Here is an 18,127-nt window from a genome sequence, read left to right as displayed (position 1 = left end):
ATATTAGTGACTACCCAGAAGCATTGTTGTTGACCAGCTTACTAATGAGATTGTTACTAGGATCAAGGTTTTGCTTTTCACTCCAAGCCCAATCTGTTCTCTCCCTAGGGATCATCTATCCTTCACTGACATCTGCTGTGTACTTTGTCACCTTCCTGGCCATATGCTCCTGGTGGTCCTGTCATCATGAAGTGGGCACCCTGGCCTTCAGCACCATCTGTGTGTCCATGGCCATCTTTACTGCAGGCCACATCGGGAGTCTCTATCTCTATCAGTTGCCCTATTTTCAGGACTTAGTCCCCCCTGAGGACATTTATGCCAGGTAGAAGCCAAGTCTACATCCTGAACTTTAAAATGTCTCTCTCAATTAAAGGGAAAGGGTTAAAATCAAGGGCTTGCTCCCTTTGTGCCTAGTCAGAATTATAATCCAATTCAACAAATGTATTTATGAGTTCTATATTCAAAGCCCTATGATTAGTGCAGAGGAAACAAAGATGAAAAACAAAAGCGACTCTGCCTTTAAGAAGCTAAAGTTCTAATGGGAAGATCAAGAAGAATTTCAGCAGATGTATTGGAAACCTTTGTTGTATGGAACCTGGTCTAATGAGGCCAAAGTCTGGAGTTCATTCTCCATGTGGGCCAGTCAGCCAGGGCCATCACAATGCAGTTTTTTCTGGCAATCATAATGAGACCTGGGGATGTGTGGATGATTCAGTATAAGTCCTTCTCTACTGTTGGAAAACCATTAGTAACTATTGTACAGCTGGTAGACAATGATATTTACTTGCTGTGTGAAAGATAACCCTGCTGGCTCTTGAGATCTGTCCATGGTCTAGAACTAGTGCTAAAAGGTACTTCCTGCTCAGTCATTTTTCAGTCGTGTCTGACTCTACATGACCCCATTTGGAGTTTTCTTTGGCAGAGATACAGGAGTGGTTTACCATTTCCTTCTCCAGCTCATTTGACAAATAAGGAAACTGAGGCAAACAGGGTTAATTATTTCCCTGAGGATCACAGAGCGAGTAAATGTCTGAGGCACTTCAGAGACCATTTAGTCTAACCTTGCATTTTGCAGACATGAAAATCAAGGCCCAATGAGTTTAAAGGATTTTCTCAAGATCATGTAGGCATTAAGCATTAGAAATTGAATTTAAATGCCAGTCCTGGCACTAGATGAGGTGCCGAGGCCAAAAAAGACCATAAAAATGAAAGATTCTCTGTCCTCAAGGGACACTCTATGTTCTACTCTGAAGCAGAGTTGGGAATTTTTCCAAATTATCACTTTAATTTCCCTATTCTTTGAAAAATATTTTTTAAAAATCTGGCAAAATCTATTCTATAGAGAAAACTTTCACAGGGTAGACACATCCACACAGGTGTTGTTTAGTCATGTCTGACTCTTCACGAACCCATTTGGGGTTTTCTTGGCAGAGATACTGGAGTGGTTTGCCATTTCCTTCTCTGGCTCATTTTACAGACAAGGAAAATGAGACAAATAGGGTTAGGTGGCTTGCCCAAGATTATATTGTTAGTAAGTGTCTGAGGCCAGAGTTGAACTCAAGAAGATGAGTCTTCATGGCGCTATGTCTGGCATTCTATCCACTGAACCTTCTAGCTATCCACAGGTAGCATTAATCATAAAATAAAGGCAATGCCTAACAAGAAGCTGTATTAGAGCCCTTCACTGTGTTTTGTCTCTACTCTCTTCAGGCTACTGGGAATGACTGCTGTTATTAAAACCAATAGGACAGAATCCTGGAAACTCCACATCCATCAGGAGCTCAGCTGGCCTGAGTTTGCAAATCCTCTCATTCTGCTTCTATCCTATTATGTACTAATCATGCTATTACATCAGCGGAATCCAAATCCAGGGATAAGTGAATGTGTAAGTGAATGGTTTGGTCTGCATGTTTAAAGTAAGGGATAGATATCTCTAGTGGCCATCTTCTTAACCACTGGCCAGCTTTTAAAGAGAAACACAGTACGATTAATTTTCCCTAAAGTGTGAATGACTGCATATCCCATAATGGCTCACTCCCTTCCGGGTTATGAATCAACAGATGAAAATACTTATTAATCATTTACTATGTGCAAGGTACTGTTTCAGACTAGAAGGAAGAATGGATGCCATTTCATTTTTGACTCTGTGGTGCCATTACCTAGCACAGTGCCTGGCATATAGTAAACACTTAGAATTGGTTCTAGAGTCAGAGGACTTCAGAGTTCAAATATTGTGTTCAAATAGTACCTCCAATGCTTCTGTCCTCAATTGAGTCTCAGTTTCCTCATTCATAAAAACTGGGGTTTGGATTAGATGATCTCCAAAGTGCCTTCCAATTCCTGGTGTATGATCCCTTTGCTGTGGACAGATTTCAAAGCCAAAACTATTATTTTCATTGAAAATAAGGACATTTATTGCTGAAAGAAGTGAATGTGCTTAAACTGAAGAATGAAAGAATAAGGGCAATATGAACCCTATTTTTCATATTCCCAGGGTTAGGCCCAATTTGTGTTTGCTCCAGAGGGTAGGACCATGATTAGTAGGTCAAAGTTATTGTTGTTTAGTCATTTTTCAGCTATCTGACTCTTCATGACCTCGTTTGGAGTTTTCTTGGCAAAGATAATGGAGTGGTTTGCCATTCCTTCTCCAGCTAATTTTATAGATGAGGAATCTGAGGCAAACAGGGTTAAGCAATTTGTTCAGGGTCATACAGCTAGTCTCTGAGGCTGAATTTGAATTCAGATCTTTGTGACTCCAAGTCCAGTTTTACTGCCCCAGGTAGAAGTTAAATGTAAGTAAACTTCATTGCATTACAAGGAAGAATTTTTCCTACTTTTTAAAAAGCTGCCCAATAATAGGAAAATCCATACAAAATATGCTCAGAGAAGTTGTGTGACCAGCTAGAAAAGAAATTTCTGCACATCTTGGGAGGTAAACAAATGAGTTGATTTCTAATGTTTTCCTTCAGTTATGATATTCTGTGAATCTCTGATTCTGACAGAATTTCCCACACCAACCCATTTAGGTGTTTGTCCTGTTTCTAAAACTGTCCAGGAAAGGAATTGGAAGTGCCACCACAGGGAGAAGCAGTGCCTGGGGTACCAGTGGGAACCCCTGGAAGTACTGAGGTTCAAACATGAATGGTGGGAACAAAGGCAAAGGTCATAGAATTTAGAACTAGAAGGGACCTTAGAGATTGCTTAGTTTGAGCCCCTTGTTTTATAGATGGAGAAACGAAGGTCCAAAGAACAGATGTGACTTTTCCAAATTTATACAGGCAGAGCCTGACTTCCACCCACAATTGTCTAACTACAAAGCCAATGCTCTTTTTGCAATACTACACTGCCTCCCATCAAACAGTAATTATTTGATAAATATAGTATATGGTATAAAATATACTTCACAGTCATAATCCCTGTTTGGCCACACCCTTTCTCCAGTTGCTTCCTTCCAGTATCCTCAACATCTCCCTAGGGCTAGGCTCTTCCTGCCTACCAAGCTGACAATTAACTAACCTTCTGTGCTTATTGTTTTAATGAATAATCCATGGGACAGGGCTTCTAAGCTCCTCAGAGTCCCCGCTCGAGTTCTCTAGTCATAGAAGGATATTAGAACAAAGACTGTATTCCTTTGGACTCGATGGCTATGTCCCCTTCTAACCTTTAATTCTATTACTCTATAAAAAATTCTCCATATTATCGATTGAGAATCAGAGAGGGTAAGGGATTTCCCCCCAAATCATGAAGCAAGTAAATCGATAAACATTTGTTATATGCCTCCTATGTTCCAGGCACTGTGCTAAGCAGCAAAAATACAAAGAAATGTAAGGCAGTCCTTCAAAATATAATAAATGTAAAATGGAAGTTCAGTCATAGTCTCCATATGACCCCATTGGAATTATTATTTTAAAATTTTGTTTTTTACAGAATCAAGAATGGATAGAGGAGTTCACCCCAGACTCTTCAACAAACCTTGATGAGGTGGAGCTGAATTGTATTCTGTGGCCTGTTGTCAGCGAGAAGGACAGGGTGAGGGTCTGCATATGTCTGCTTATGTGTAACAACTCCTCCTGTGGACCTTGGGGGCTCCACCAGGGTGCAACACAAGGACATTTATGAAAACAATGGTGGCTGTATGAGAGCTTATCTTTGCAAAATTTTGTATGAAAGTGCTGGATTTTAAATGTATCTAATGACACCCATTTGAATCTTGACTTAACAAAAAGAGGAAGGAGATTTGAAGATAAGATGATCTTGTAAAATGGATAAGGAAATTCCCTTTCCACTGCTGATGAAAGGCTCTATGTATGACTTGAATTAAGTAGTATCAAATATTTATTAATTAAGACACTTTCCTGTGGGAGGAGTACAGTATACACAAATAAAAGAGCCCTAGTTCTTGCCTTCAGTGAACTCAGTGACCTAAGGAAGGATCTTATGTATCTAAGAATAAGATAAAGTGATGGAGACAAGGGGAAAATCTCGAGTGCTCAAGGAATATTTGAAGAACTAGAGAGCTATTTCATCTGGGAGGATCAGAGAAGACTGACTTTGCAGTTGAGTTGGCAAGTGAACTCAATTTTGAAGGTAGAGAAGGATTCCAAGAATTAGAGATGAGAAAGGAATCTGTCATTGCCATAGGAGATGACCTGCATGGAACTAAGGGGTCAAATGGCAAGTTTGAGGTTCAGGCAGTAGTCCAGTATGACTGCAACATAGAATGAATCAAGAATCATAATATAAGATAAGATTGAAAAGGTAGGTAGAACAGAAATTATGGAGGGCTTTAAATGCATGGCTGAGTACTTTGCATTTGATCTTCTAAGCCAAAATTGAAGGTTTGGGGAGGAGATGGATGATCTGGCCAGATCTCTGCTTTAGAAAGATGGCATATAATTTGTTCAAGTATTTAGTGAATACCTACAATGTGTCAGGCATTGTTTTTTTTTTTAATTTATTTTTTTTTTATCCTGGGACTCCATTCTAGGAGCATAGGGCCACAACCAGTAGGCAATGGGTCGCTCAGGGTCACCCAGCTGGGAAGTGTCTGAGCCCAGGTTTGAACCTAGGACCTTTCGTCTCTAGGCCTGGCTCTCAAGCCACTGAGCTAGCCCAGCTGCCCCTACTTTAGGTTGCAGTTTCTTTAGCAGATGTAGGTTTAAAGGGTGGGGTTGCTAGCCCCATGCCCAACCCTCCTCCTTTTTCATCCAGGCTAGGGACAGTCCTTAGCCCAGGAGTGGTAAGGGTGGGCGATAGGGGTCAAGTGACTTGCCCAAGGTCACACAGCTGGAAGTCACACGGACTTGAACCTAGAACCTCCAGTCTCTAGGCCTGGCTCTCAATCCACTGAGCCACCCAGCTGCCCGTCAGGCATTGTACATATTTCTTTAGCACTTTCTATGTGCCTAACACAGACCTATGATTTGCCATCTTCCCTTTCTTCCTTGCTAATACCTTGTCCCTCTGCCCTTTTATTTCTACCTCTTGCTCTGGAAATAGTAATCTAATTAATACTACCACTGCTAATGTTAAGGGTGTGATAACTGCCTATATCTACTCACAATCCATGTGAATTCCAGATCCTAACCCCCTTCTTTGGCCTCTCCTCCCTATATATGTTATATCCTCCTATTAAACCATTAGCCCTTTGAGGGCAGGAACTTTCACTTTTGCTAATTTGTATCCACAGTACCCAACACAGTGTCTTACATGTAATTGGACGCTTACTAAACATTTTAATATTTATCCACTGTTACCTGGTCTTGCCTCCATTTTCTGTTTCTTTATTTTTAAAATCCAAATGAGTTGACGAGTTCTTTATGCCTCTGCATTTGTTTTGCTCTGCAATTCTTATGGTACAATTGTATTCCATTTCATTCATATACCATAATTTGTTCAGTCAGTCAGTCCATCAGTAAACATTTATTAAGTAGCTACTTACAGGAATTGTATTGTCTTGTATCCAATTTATGGGTCCCCTTTTAATTTCCAGATCTTTCTCACACACACACACACACATAAAGCTTCCATAAAAACTTATATATATATGTGTGTGTCTGTCTCTTCTTTCTTTGATCTCTTTGTCTTCCATCCTTTTTAATTTCAAGGTTTTTTTTATTAGATTTGCAAGACACTCAGCAAATGCATTTTTACCAGCTATATTAAATATACTTTATCTCTAGCCAGGAATCTGTCATCCCTACATCTTAAGTTCTAGTCCATAAATCCCAAATATATTATCAAGTACATCCTCCTAGCCAGATATGTACTTCCCAAATTAATTTTCTTGCTTGCATTCCTTGTTTTTTATAGGCAAAACAGCCTGTGCCCTTATAGTCTTTAGTTTCTTGCCTAAGGCTTCATAATCATTGGTAATACTTTTTAGGTTCCTTCTGGAAGTTTTATTTGTCTCCAAATAGATCACCAGAAGTATGATAGTTGTCATCTGTTTTGACTAGTCTTGGGAGGGTCTCTGTTGTGTTTTAGAAAAATACTCCAGGAAGATGCCAGGCTTCTCTATTATTGTCAAGTTAACAAAATGGTGCTTTAGTACCCTGAACAGAGAATTTCTAATTACCACTTTTCTTCTTCCTCTGTTACTAAATGTACTCTCCTCTGAGGAATTCTCTCCTGAACTCCTATATTTCATCACCAAAAAGATATCTCCAACTCTATGTCTCATAGGCATCTCAAACTCAACAATTCAAACTAGAGCACATTATCTTTCCCACTAAGCCCAAATTTCTCAATTTCAGTAAAGGGCACCACCATCATCCCAGTCATCTAAATTGGCAACCTTGGAGTCAACCTATACTCTTTCCTATACTTCTCATCTTCTCTAGCCAAATCAGTTGCCAAGCCCTGATGATTCTGCTTTCTCAACATTCCTTGTATCTATCCTATTCTCTCCAGTCATCACCATTGCCCTGAGCAGCTCACACCATCAATATCTCTCACCTTGAATATTGTAATAATCTCCTAATTGATCTCTATATTTCAAGTCTTTCCTTTGTCCAGACCACCCTGCCCTCATCTGCCAAAATAATTTCCCCCAAACATAAGTCTGATCATATCCCTCTTCCACCTGCACCTCCTACCATGTAAGAACATTCAATGACTTCCTAATTAATTTTCAGATAAAATACAAATCTCTCATGTCATCATTCAAAGTCCCCAATAACCTGATTCCAGCCTACCTTCCAGGTTCCAAATTGCTCCTCTTCATATGTTTTGTGTTCCAACTAAGTTGTTGAGTTTCCTAGATGGCTAAAAATGTTTTTTCTTTTTCTTCTACCTCAAATTTAACATCATAACCATCAGCAGAGAGTTGGTAAGTACCTACGATGTACAAGTAATTGTGTTAGTTATTGAACTTAATACAAAATGGATAAAACCTAGATGCTAGGGTATTTCAATTCTAGTCTTGTTGCAAACAAAACTTGGAACAATTAAATGTTGCTTCAGTAAGTCAGAAATCTCTGCTTTTCTCAGCATTTATACTTCTTTTGCCTGCACAGATTAGAAATGCTCTATGCCTTAGTAGGCAATGTTTGAGAATGGTTGAAAAACTCATCTCCCAACAGCCATCTTGATAATAGGCTTCCCTGATTTTAGCTAAGCTTGTTCTGCCACATCAAATACACAATGTATCATCATACCCACATTCAACATCTTCTCAGCTTGGCAGGATCTGTTAGAACTCAGTTTGCAGACCTGGTTTGCAAGAATCCAGGGCCACATCTACAACACAACTTATATCAGAGTAGGAAGGACTTTAGTGGAAGGATCAGGTATACTCATGACAACCGCAGATGGCCAAAAGAAAATGAGAGGCATTAGTCAGAGCAATCAGATTATAACTTAATAGGGTATCATCAAGGACATGTATGACCTAAATCTATAGGATGCCTGGGTATCACATAATACTTACAATTTATCTTTGTTAATTGTCAGCTCAATAGTCTCATCTAATTTGTATTTTTTTTTCACCAGTTAACTGTGCTCCCAAGTGGGAGCTGGCAGGTTGTGCCACTCCTAAAGTGTGAAAAGTATGAACTCCCAAGTTGTGGCGTGGATTCACCTGTCTTTTGTGATTCAGAACATGGTAAGAATCTCTCCTCTCGTGAAGGTGGAATTCAATGATGGTCTAAGGAAGTGGTCCAAACCCCTACCTGGGCTTGGAAGGTGGCTGTGATTTAGTGGACAGAGCAAGGGACTTGGAATCCCAAGACATTGTTCTGCTACTTACTAGCTATGTGCCCCAGAACATGGATTATGGATCATAGATTAAGTGCTTGGAGGAATTGTAGATGCCATTTTTTGAATCCTCTCATCTTATATAGGAGGAAACTAAGTTATAGAGATTTTAAGTGACTAAATAAATCATGTCATGTAGTGTCTGAAATAAAATTCAAACCTAGATTTCCCCCCCCCCACCAAAGTCCAGATCTCTATCTATTCTAACATGTTGCTTTGCCCTTTGGGAAGTTTTAAAATTTCTCTATGTCCCTCTTTTCATTTTCCTCATCTGTATAGTAGAGATAGCAATACCTGTACTGTTAACCATAAATGTTTTATTGATGCATTTATTCTTAAATATCACTGATGTTTCTTGCTTCTTTTGTATATCCCTGTCCTTTCCCAGTGGATCTTCCCTTCCCCCCAGTAGAACCCTCTTTTGTCATAAAAAAGTATACCAAAGAAGAATAAACCAACACATTGGCCGAGACATAGTATTTCCTTTAAAGCTGTTGATGTGGGGTAGGTGGGAAGGAATTTGTGAAGATTGTGTCAGAGGTGAACTTCTTCAGGAGACAGAAAGGGAGATCTTCATACATGAGAACAAGACATGCTCAGAGAAGGCAACTAAATGGTTTCTGTAACAGTTTGGATTGCTGGGTCTATTTTGAATCTCGAGTCTCCTTCCTTGGTATCTGTAAATCTATCTATGCTACTTGCAGGAAGCAGCACCTTCCCTGAGGAGGCAGAACCTAAGGACAAAGAGTCTAGCAGTTTCTCTGTTCTCGGCCATCTCATTATGAGTCACAGTTATGTCTCAGCACTGATCATTATGATGGTAAGGTCCAAAACTGATGGAGTTTCTGTTTATTTTTTTTTCTATTTATTTTTTATTTTTATTCAGTGTTGTTATATTTACTATTTTTCTACTTTTTAGGACAAATGAAATGTTGATTTACATAGGGATATAGATTTGACCTGTGACTTCAATGATATAGGCAATTCTTGAGTGAGGAGATTATTTCAACTTAGATCACCATCTTCCAGAGAAAGAACTCATAAACAGAAATAGATGTCATTATAGATATATACATACATATATATATATACATATACATATATAAAATCTTTTTTCCAAATGATGCCTTCTCTAATGGAGGGAGAGGAGGGAGAAAACAAGTTACTTTGGGGATTTTAATGTAAATAAATAAAGAGATACATTTAAATAAATAAAAGAATGTTGCTGAGAGCACTGAAAGGCCCTCAATTTGCCCAGAATCCATTTTGTTTCCATAAGAAGATTCCCCTACTTCAAAAATTAAAAAAATTCTTATTTATTCAGAAATTCAGTTTAATTCAATGAAGATTTTATTAAACACTTCTACTATCTGTGTTCAAGGCCTTGTGCCACAGTTATGAAAATAGATGCAACACAAGGTCTTATTTCTAGGAGCTTAGAGACCAGTGAAGAATAGGCCATGATGGGGGATGTGGTATCTGAATTTGGCCTTCAAACAGATGGAGATGGGGGGGGTGCATCTATCCCAAATATGGAAGATGGCATGATATTGGGCATAGGGACAGGATTAACATTAGAAGAAAACATTGGAGAGTAGTTCAGTTTTGTTAGAATGGAGAGTACAAGAAGGGGCACAATATGAGATAAGGTGGGAGCTATTTTGTAGAGAGCCTTAAATGCCAGGGTTGGGGGCTTATATCCTCTATTTGGTAGGCAATATGGAGTCACTGAAGGTTTGGGAACAGAAGAGTGACATGATCATAGAACTCCATCAGAAGACTGTGTTCCAGATATTGTGAAATGTGTCTGTTCTTCACAAGAGACATTTGTTTAGCTTCTAACCAACTAGACTCTTGTGCTGCCATTTTGCTGCAGGTCTGGAGCATCACTCACAATAGTTGGCTGACTTTTGTCCTGTTGATCTGGTCATGCATCATTTGGATGACTCGTAACAGGCAACGTATGGCCCTGCTCAGCTCACCTTTCCTTGTCATTTATGCAAACATCCTTATTCTTCTTAACTTCTTTGTGGGTCTTAAAGTTTCCCAGGAAGAATTATTTCCAGGGATCTCTACTTCAATCCTCATTGATTTTGATCTAAAGCCTTATGCCCAGCCCTGCTTCCATATTGGTGTCAAGGTAAGAACTTATCTCTTCAGTAGTTCTAGATTTGGCACTAAATAGCATGGTGCCTTTTGATGGCCATGGTGGGAAGGAAAGAGCAAAGTGTAGCTTAGGGACAGTGAAGACAAAAGGGAAACAGGAAACAAATAGTTATAGCAATGATGAAAAAAGGACCTGATAGGCTATGAAAAACTCTCTATTACAAGGAAGGTATACAGTGAAATGGGCCCCACATTGGGGTTTCAGAAACCTAATTTTTTAGTCATGGCTCTGTCACCAATTTGATGTTTTGGATAAGTCTCTTCTCCTTTTGGGATCTCTCAATTTCTCTGTAAAATGAAGAGAAGTAAGTGATTCCTAAATTTCCCTCCAGAGTTATGGATTTGTTGATTCTTTAGAGGTATATAGATGTGTTATATGGGAATATCACTTGAACTATCCTTAGTTTAAACCTGCCTGATCTGCTACCAAGGGGCTACAGCTCTGCATTAGACTAAATGGTCCTTTCAAAAATATATTTTTGGAAGTCACTGTCATGGTAGAAACGAACAACCCCTAATTCCAGGAGGTTCTTGAATAAGCAAAAAAGGTTGTCATTTATTTTCAATTGCAGACTTTCTATGCATTTTCATTTTGGCTTCTCCTGAGGCAATACATGACAGAGAGACAATCACTGGCAAAGGCAAAGGAAGAGCCTCTACAGGAAGTAACTGCGGATGAATGTGGTGAGGACACATTGTGGTATGACAAATGCAAATAATGAATGCCTAAGCAGTCCCTGCATTTTGGGGAACTCTTTTCCCTTTTGAAATTTAGAATATTTCCCACGGTTACATGATTCATGATCCTCCCCCTTTCCTCCCCCCTCCTGAACCCAAAAAGTAGTTCCATTGAGTTATACATATATCATTGTTCAAAACCTGTTTCTGTGTTATTCATATCTACAGTAGAGCAATCCTTTAACATCAAAAACCTAATCGTATCCCTATTGAACTATGTGATAGATCACATATTTTTCTAATGCATTTTCGTTTCCACAGTTCTCTCTCTGGATGTGGATAGTGTTCTTTCTCCTAAATTCCTCTGGATTGTCCTGGATCATTGCATTGCTGCTAGTAGAAAAGTCTATTACATTTGATTGTGCCATAATGTATCAGTTTCTGTGTACAATGTTCTCCTGGTTTTGCTCCTTTCACTCTGTATCAATTCCTGGAGGTTGTTCCAGCTCACATGGAATTCCTCCAGTTATTTATTCCTTTCAGCACAATAGTATTCCATCACCATCATATACCACAATCTGTTCAGCCTTCCCCAATTGATGGACACCCCCTCATTTTCCAATTTTTTGCTACCACAAAAAGCAAGGCTATAAACATTTTTATATGTCTTTTCCCTTATTATCTCTTTGGGGTACAAACCCAGCTGTGGTATGGCTGGACCAAAGGCAGGTATTATTTTAAAGAAAGCCCTTTGTGCATAGTTCCAAATTGCCCTCCAGAATGGTTAGACCAATTCATAACTCCACCAGCAGTGTATTAGTGTTCCAATTTTGCCTATTTTGGAGAACTCTTGAGGGAAACCACTCCTCTTTTTTTGAAGCGATTTAAAAAAATTAACCAAAGGAAACCATTTGTAGTATCTTTATGTGGAGAACCAGGATCTCAATAGAAGCCACTGCTTCTATTTAATAAATAAATAAATTTTTGAATAATTAAAATTTTTTTAATTTTAAAATAATATTATTAATTATTTCTAAACAACAAATTAAAATTTAAATAATATTAAAATTATTTAAATTAAAAATTAAAATAATATTATTAATTATTTCTAAACAACAAATAATAACAAATAAATAATAAATTTGAAATAAGATAATTAATAAAATAGCTGAAGAAGTTAGGGAAGGAACTCAGGGTCACCTTTAGCTTCATGTTTGCTCAAAATAGGATTTCATGTTAGGTGACCATTTATCACATAATGCTTGGCTGAAGGAATTGGGTGTGATTTGTATGGATAAGAGAAGATTCAGGAAATATGACAGCTGCATTCAAGTATTTGAACAACTGTCATGTGGAAAAGGGATTAGACTGATTCTCCTGGGGCAAAATCAGGAAGGGAAATGCAAAGAAAGACATTTAGGCTTGATGCCAAGGAGTCTTCCTAATAGTTACATCTGTCCCAAAGCAGAATTAGCTGTCTCTGGAGGTGATAAATTCCCTATTCCCTGGAAGTCAACAGCCAAAGACTGAATAACCCCTTGTCGAGGTATACTATAGTGAGGATTCCTTTCTGGGATAGGTTGGATTACATAACTTCTAAGGACTCTTCCAGGTCTAAAATTCAGTGATTCTTTGGGAATGCAAAGATGATTAAAACGTGGATCCTGTCTTCAAGAAACTCATAGTCTTCTATGAGATAGGAGAGGCACCATCGTATAGTAGAAATCAACCAGCAAATACTTACTACTTATCAATTTGATATACATGTAGCAAATCGATAAGTAGTAAGTACATACATACATAGTAGTAAGTATATATATATATATATATATATATATACACACATACATGATAGATACATACATGGAGAGATAGATACATATAGATAGATACATGGATTATAGATACATGGATCAATATATAGATACATACATATACAGATAGAATGATAGAATGATAGAATGACAAATAGATAGTTAAACAGATTTATAGTAGGCACTATGCTAAGCCCTCGGGATATAAATTGAAATAAAAAATGGGACAAGTCTCTAAGCTCAAGAAGTTTATATTCTACTTAAAAGAGCATTACATAAAATAATATATGTAAAGTACCTTACAAATCTTAAAGAACTATATTAATGCTAGTTATTATTATTAATCATTGATATTATTATTAATGATGGATTTGGAATCTAATGACCTAGATTTTATGCTCTGAAATTTATACTTGTGAATTTCAGTAGATCAATTCGCCTCTGTTCAGCTTCTTTTTGCAAAATGTAAGAGTTCTACAATAAAAACTCTAAGGTCTGTTTCAGGTCTAAAGTTCTATGTGCAAATGACTCTAAAACAAAATAAAATGCAGTAATAAAAAAAAAGATGCAAAGAATTCCAGGAATCCAAAGGCTGGAGAAATTATTACTGGTCAGGGGAATCTAAAAATACTTTCTGGACAATATGACTTGGGCCTTGAAGAATGTATTGGATTTCAAATGGCAGAGATAAAGGATTATTCTATGCAAAAAATCCTTTCCTAAAATTAGGGTAAAAATCCTAAATGAATTAAGTAAACTGTGAGCCATTGCTATGTTGTCCAGCTTGATAGTTGACTTAATATATTCATAAGGAGACAAGGATAGGAAAGGGAGGAGGTAAGGAAGGAAAAAATCAGGCCTTCTTATTGACCATTGGTGATGAATGATGTTGAATATTGACTATTCATGTCAGTTTTGGTGGCACTTCTTATTGTCTTAGAAATTTAATTACATAGAGGCCAGGAATTTGGAAAGCACAGTTGGTATTTTGGTAACTTATAGTTTGTTATAGTTTGGATGGCTGTTATAATTGGTGTAGTGGCTTAGAAATGGGGACTTGGGAATCAGGAAGGCTTAATTGTCTATTCTGCCTCTGACGCTTCTTAGCTCTATGGCCTTTTCTGGATCTCAGTTTCCTTATCAGTAAAATGAGAGGGCTGGATTGGATAACTTCCAGGGTCCCTTCTAGTTCTAAATTCATGATCCTGTGTTTGGCTTCTCTCACTCTCCTTATAGGACAAGAGAAACAAACAAATGCTCTAATGGATATCTTGGGCTCCTTCCTTACTGGAATCCTGGTTAAATACTGGATCTTCCTGTGTGGCAGCATGTTCTTTATTGTCAGCTTTGATGGCAAGGTGGTTGTCTACAAAATCCTCTACATCATGCTTTTTCTGGCTGGTGTGGCATTATATCAGGTAAACTCCCTTGCCATAGGAAACATCAATGCTCCTTCTCTGCTCTTTCTACATGCTGGCTCTCAAGAATCAATAGCTGTTGGGCTTTCACTTCATTGTAAAGTGGAAAGGCATTCCCTTTAACTATGAATCTTCCATTGTTCCCTATGCCTGGAACATTCTCCCTTCTCCCCGTCAGCTATTGAGTTCTTTTCCATTCTTTTTTTCCCCTAAACCCTTACCTTCCATCTTAGAATCAATATTGTGTCTTGGTTTTAAGGCAGAAGAGCCATAAGGACTAGGCAATGGGGGTGAAGTGAGTTGCCCAGGGTCACCCAGCTGGGAAGTGTCTGAAGCTAGATTTGAACCTAGGATATTCTGTCTCTGGGCCTGGCTCTCAATCCACTGAGCCATCCAGCTGTCCCCTGTTCTTTTCCATTCTTGAAGTCTTCTGATTCCCCCTGGGCAATTCTGACATTCACCCTTCAGACCTCTTATAGGATCTTACATGCACCCCTCTGCACGCACTTGTCCTTTTTATCTGATCAATACGCTAGGTTTGTACCATGCAATGGCTACTTATTTAAACTTTATAAATCCCCTAACATGGTGCTTTCAACATAGCAGATGCTAAATGAAAGTTTATTGAAAAAATAAATTTTTGGCACTGTTGAAAATGGAGTCATTTTATTTTAATATTTTGTTTTTCTGAATTACATGTAAAAATGATATTTAGCATTCATTTTTTGTAAATTCTTTTTTAAAATTTTTAAACCCTAATATCTTTTATATATATATATCCTTCTGTATTAATTTTTTTTATTTTTGTTATAGGGCTAGGCAATGGGGGTTAAGTGACTTGCCCAGGGTCACACAGCTGGGAAGTGTCTGAGGCCGGATTTGAACCTAGGACCTCCTGTCTCTAGGCCTGGCTCTCAATCCACTGAGCCATCCAGCTGCCCCCTTAGCATTCATTTTTTAAAATTTTGAGCTCTAAATTCACTTCCTTCCTTCCTCACTCACTCCTTCCTTGAGATGACAAGCAATTTGATATAGTTTATACATGTGCAGTCATCCAAAACATAGAAAATAGAGTCATTCTCAACCACTACTTTATCCTTAGCAAGTGAAGAGGGTCAGGCTACTCACCATGTTTCATACTAACTGACTGTCAGACAACTGAAACAAGGCAGGAGAAAATAAAGCATAGGACTTGTGACACATGCCAGTTGGTTGAGAAGAGAGCAGAAACCAACTATTCAAGGGTGAGAGTGAGAAGACCTACTAAAGCATAAGACATTGGGTTCCAGATCCCTGTATCCTGACTTAATTATGTACCACAGGAACTTGGGCTGATGGATAATCAGTGCCTGATCCAAAGTAGACTAGGAGATCCTAAGACATGGGCTGTAAAGTTAACTTTCAAAAAGAGAGGAAGAAGGGGCAGCTGGGTAGCCCAGTGGAGTGAGAGTCAGGCCTAGAGACAGGAGGTCCTAGGTTCAAACCCAGCCTCAGCCACTTCCCAGCTGTGTGACCCTGGGCAGGTCACTTGACCCCCATTGCCCACCCTTACCAATCTTCCACCTATGAGACAATACACCGAAGTACAAGGGTTTAAAAAAAAAATCTAAAAAAAAAAAAAGAGAGAGAGGAAGAAGCAATGTTTCTCAATTGGTCACTTGTTCTTTTTCATGTATAGTTCAAGCTCAGCACTATAACCTGAGGGCTGAATATGACCCACATGTCCATTTTTTTTAAACCCCTAACTTCTGTGTATTGACTTATAGATGGAAGACTGGTAAGGGTAGGCAATGGGGGTCAAGTGACTTGCCCAGGGTCACACAGCTGGGAAGTGTCTGAGGCCAGAGTTGAACCTAGGACCTCCTGTTTCTAGGCCTGGCTCTCAATTCACTGAGCTACCCAGCTGCCCCCAAACGTGTCCATTTTTTTAATATGGCAAGGGAACTAAAAATGGTTTCTGCATTTAAAAATACAAGAAAACTTTATTTTAAAAATGTAAGAACAATTTTTAGCTCATGAACCATCCCAAAACATCAAGCCCACATATAATTTGCTTTCTCCTGGTATAGTGAACTGAGTGCTGGACTTTAAGTCAAAAAGACTTGGATTCATATCCCTTTTCTGATCATTAGTAGCTGTATGACCCAGGAAAGTATGATAACTTAAACCTTTTAGTCTCAGTTTCCTGTTATAGAAAACTGGTATAACAAGGTCTGCCTCAAAGAGCTGATGTGAAATTCAAATGTGATAATATACTGTAAAGCATTTTACAAACTTAAAGGCCAGTGTAAATGTCAGTTGATATTATTGTAATACATCTGTGGGATGCAAGATAAGACTGATCTATAAGCAAAAAGATAAGGAACCCAAAGAAATAAAGAAAAGGATTGGTTTCAAGGAGTCAAAAGTATGAAGCATGGAGTGAATCCATTAAGGAACATACTTGGTTTGTCAAGATACTCCTGAAGCTAATGGGGGGTCATTAATGCTTTTACACTACTAGGAGTAACTCTTAACCCAAGCTACAATGGCATGGGGACTGGAAATGAAATTTACATGAGAGAAAGAGGAAGAGGGAGACAGAGACAGAGAGTGACAGACAGAGAGACAGAGATAAAGACAGAGAGACAGAGACAGAGAGACAGGCAGAGAGATAGAGACAGAGAAAGACAGAGACAGAGAGACAATGAGACGGAGAGAGACAGAAACAGAGTGAGACGGAGAGAAAGGGAGAGAGGGAGAGACAGAGACAGACAGACAGACAGACAGACAGAGACAGACAGACAGACAGAGAAAAGACAAGATTTCTATTAAATTTCCAATTTTTCCACTTCTGTTAAAAAATGTGGGAAGCAACAGCCCATGGCTGTTAGGTTCAAAAGATGCTATATTATTTGCGGAGCATTGAGCATTTTGCTTTTTTACTCTCTCCACCCAAAGAAACACTGAGTCCTCCCTATGCCTTATGAGAGTGCGGCATACTTTGACAGTCCAGGATTCTGCTGCCAACTTGAAAAATGGGCTTTTGCAGAGAAAATAGCTTGCTCTGCTATGGCCTAGGATGCTCAGGCTTTGCTGGTATCACCTTCAGAGGCAGCTGGGTAGCACAGTAGATAGAGAGCCAGGATTAGAAATGGGAGGACCTGGGTTCAACTCTGGCCTCAGACACTTCCTTGGCTGTGTGATTCTGGGCTAGTTACTTAACCTTAATTGCCCAGCTCTTGCCACTCTTCTTTCTGAGAACCGATATTAAGAGAGAAGGTAAGGATAAAAAGTAAAGTTGCTTCTGCCTGTCTTCAGTGTCTCTAATATACCGCAGATGCCATTAACTCATTAAAGGTGTCCAATTGCAGATTCACTACGGCTGCTGGAGGCGAAGTCTGAAGTATTTCTGGAGGGCAGTGGTCTCTTATTCCATGGTGGTTCTTATTGCTGTCTATGGCTACCAGTTTAAAACCATTTCTGGCTTTTTAATTCACACACTGGGACTGTCAGAAGAAGGGTAAGAGTTTTGATCTTTTCCACTTGTTGGCAAAGATACCGGAGTGGTTTGCCATTTCCTTCTCCAGGTTTGCCATTTCCATCATCTCACTGATGGAGTGAGGCAAACAGATTGAGTGACTTGCCCAGGGTCACACAGCTAGTAAGTGTCTGAGGCCAGATTTGAGCTCAGGAAAATGAGTTTTCCTGACTTCAAACCCAGCGCTCTATGCACTGTACCACCTAGCTACCATATGCAGATATAGATATAGATGAGATAATACTTATTTTTAAAGGAAAATATTTATTTATTTA

At 38.8% G+C, this 18,127-nt stretch overlaps 1 protein-coding gene across 1 annotated transcript in view; it reads left to right on the top strand.

Annotated features, from left to right (window-relative positions):
- LOC123233568 (piezo-type mechanosensitive ion channel component 2-like) overlaps window positions 1–18,127 on the top strand; it is a 107,647-nt gene that overhangs the window by 13,470 nt on the left and 76,050 nt on the right. The window contains exons 6-13 of the mRNA XM_044659639.1: window positions 109–322; window positions 1,711–1,885; window positions 3,928–4,029; window positions 7,993–8,104; window positions 10,299–10,396; window positions 10,995–11,106; window positions 14,151–14,332; window positions 17,686–17,834. Coding sequence (XP_044515574.1) covers window positions 109–322; window positions 1,711–1,885; window positions 3,928–4,029; window positions 7,993–8,104; window positions 10,299–10,396; window positions 10,995–11,106; window positions 14,151–14,332; window positions 17,686–17,834 — 1,144 coding nt within the window. The remainder of the gene's footprint in view (window positions 1–108; window positions 323–1,710; window positions 1,886–3,927; window positions 4,030–7,992; window positions 8,105–10,298; window positions 10,397–10,994; window positions 11,107–14,150; window positions 14,333–17,685; window positions 17,835–18,127) is intronic.

This window comes from Gracilinanus agilis, chromosome 2 (assembly GCF_016433145.1).
Source record: "Gracilinanus agilis isolate LMUSP501 chromosome 2, AgileGrace, whole genome shotgun sequence".
In the NCBI taxonomy this organism is placed as follows: domain Eukaryota; kingdom Metazoa; phylum Chordata; class Mammalia; order Didelphimorphia; family Didelphidae; genus Gracilinanus; species Gracilinanus agilis.
Note: the sequence above shows the minus strand (reverse complement) of the source record. Positions and strands in the feature narration are given on the sequence as shown.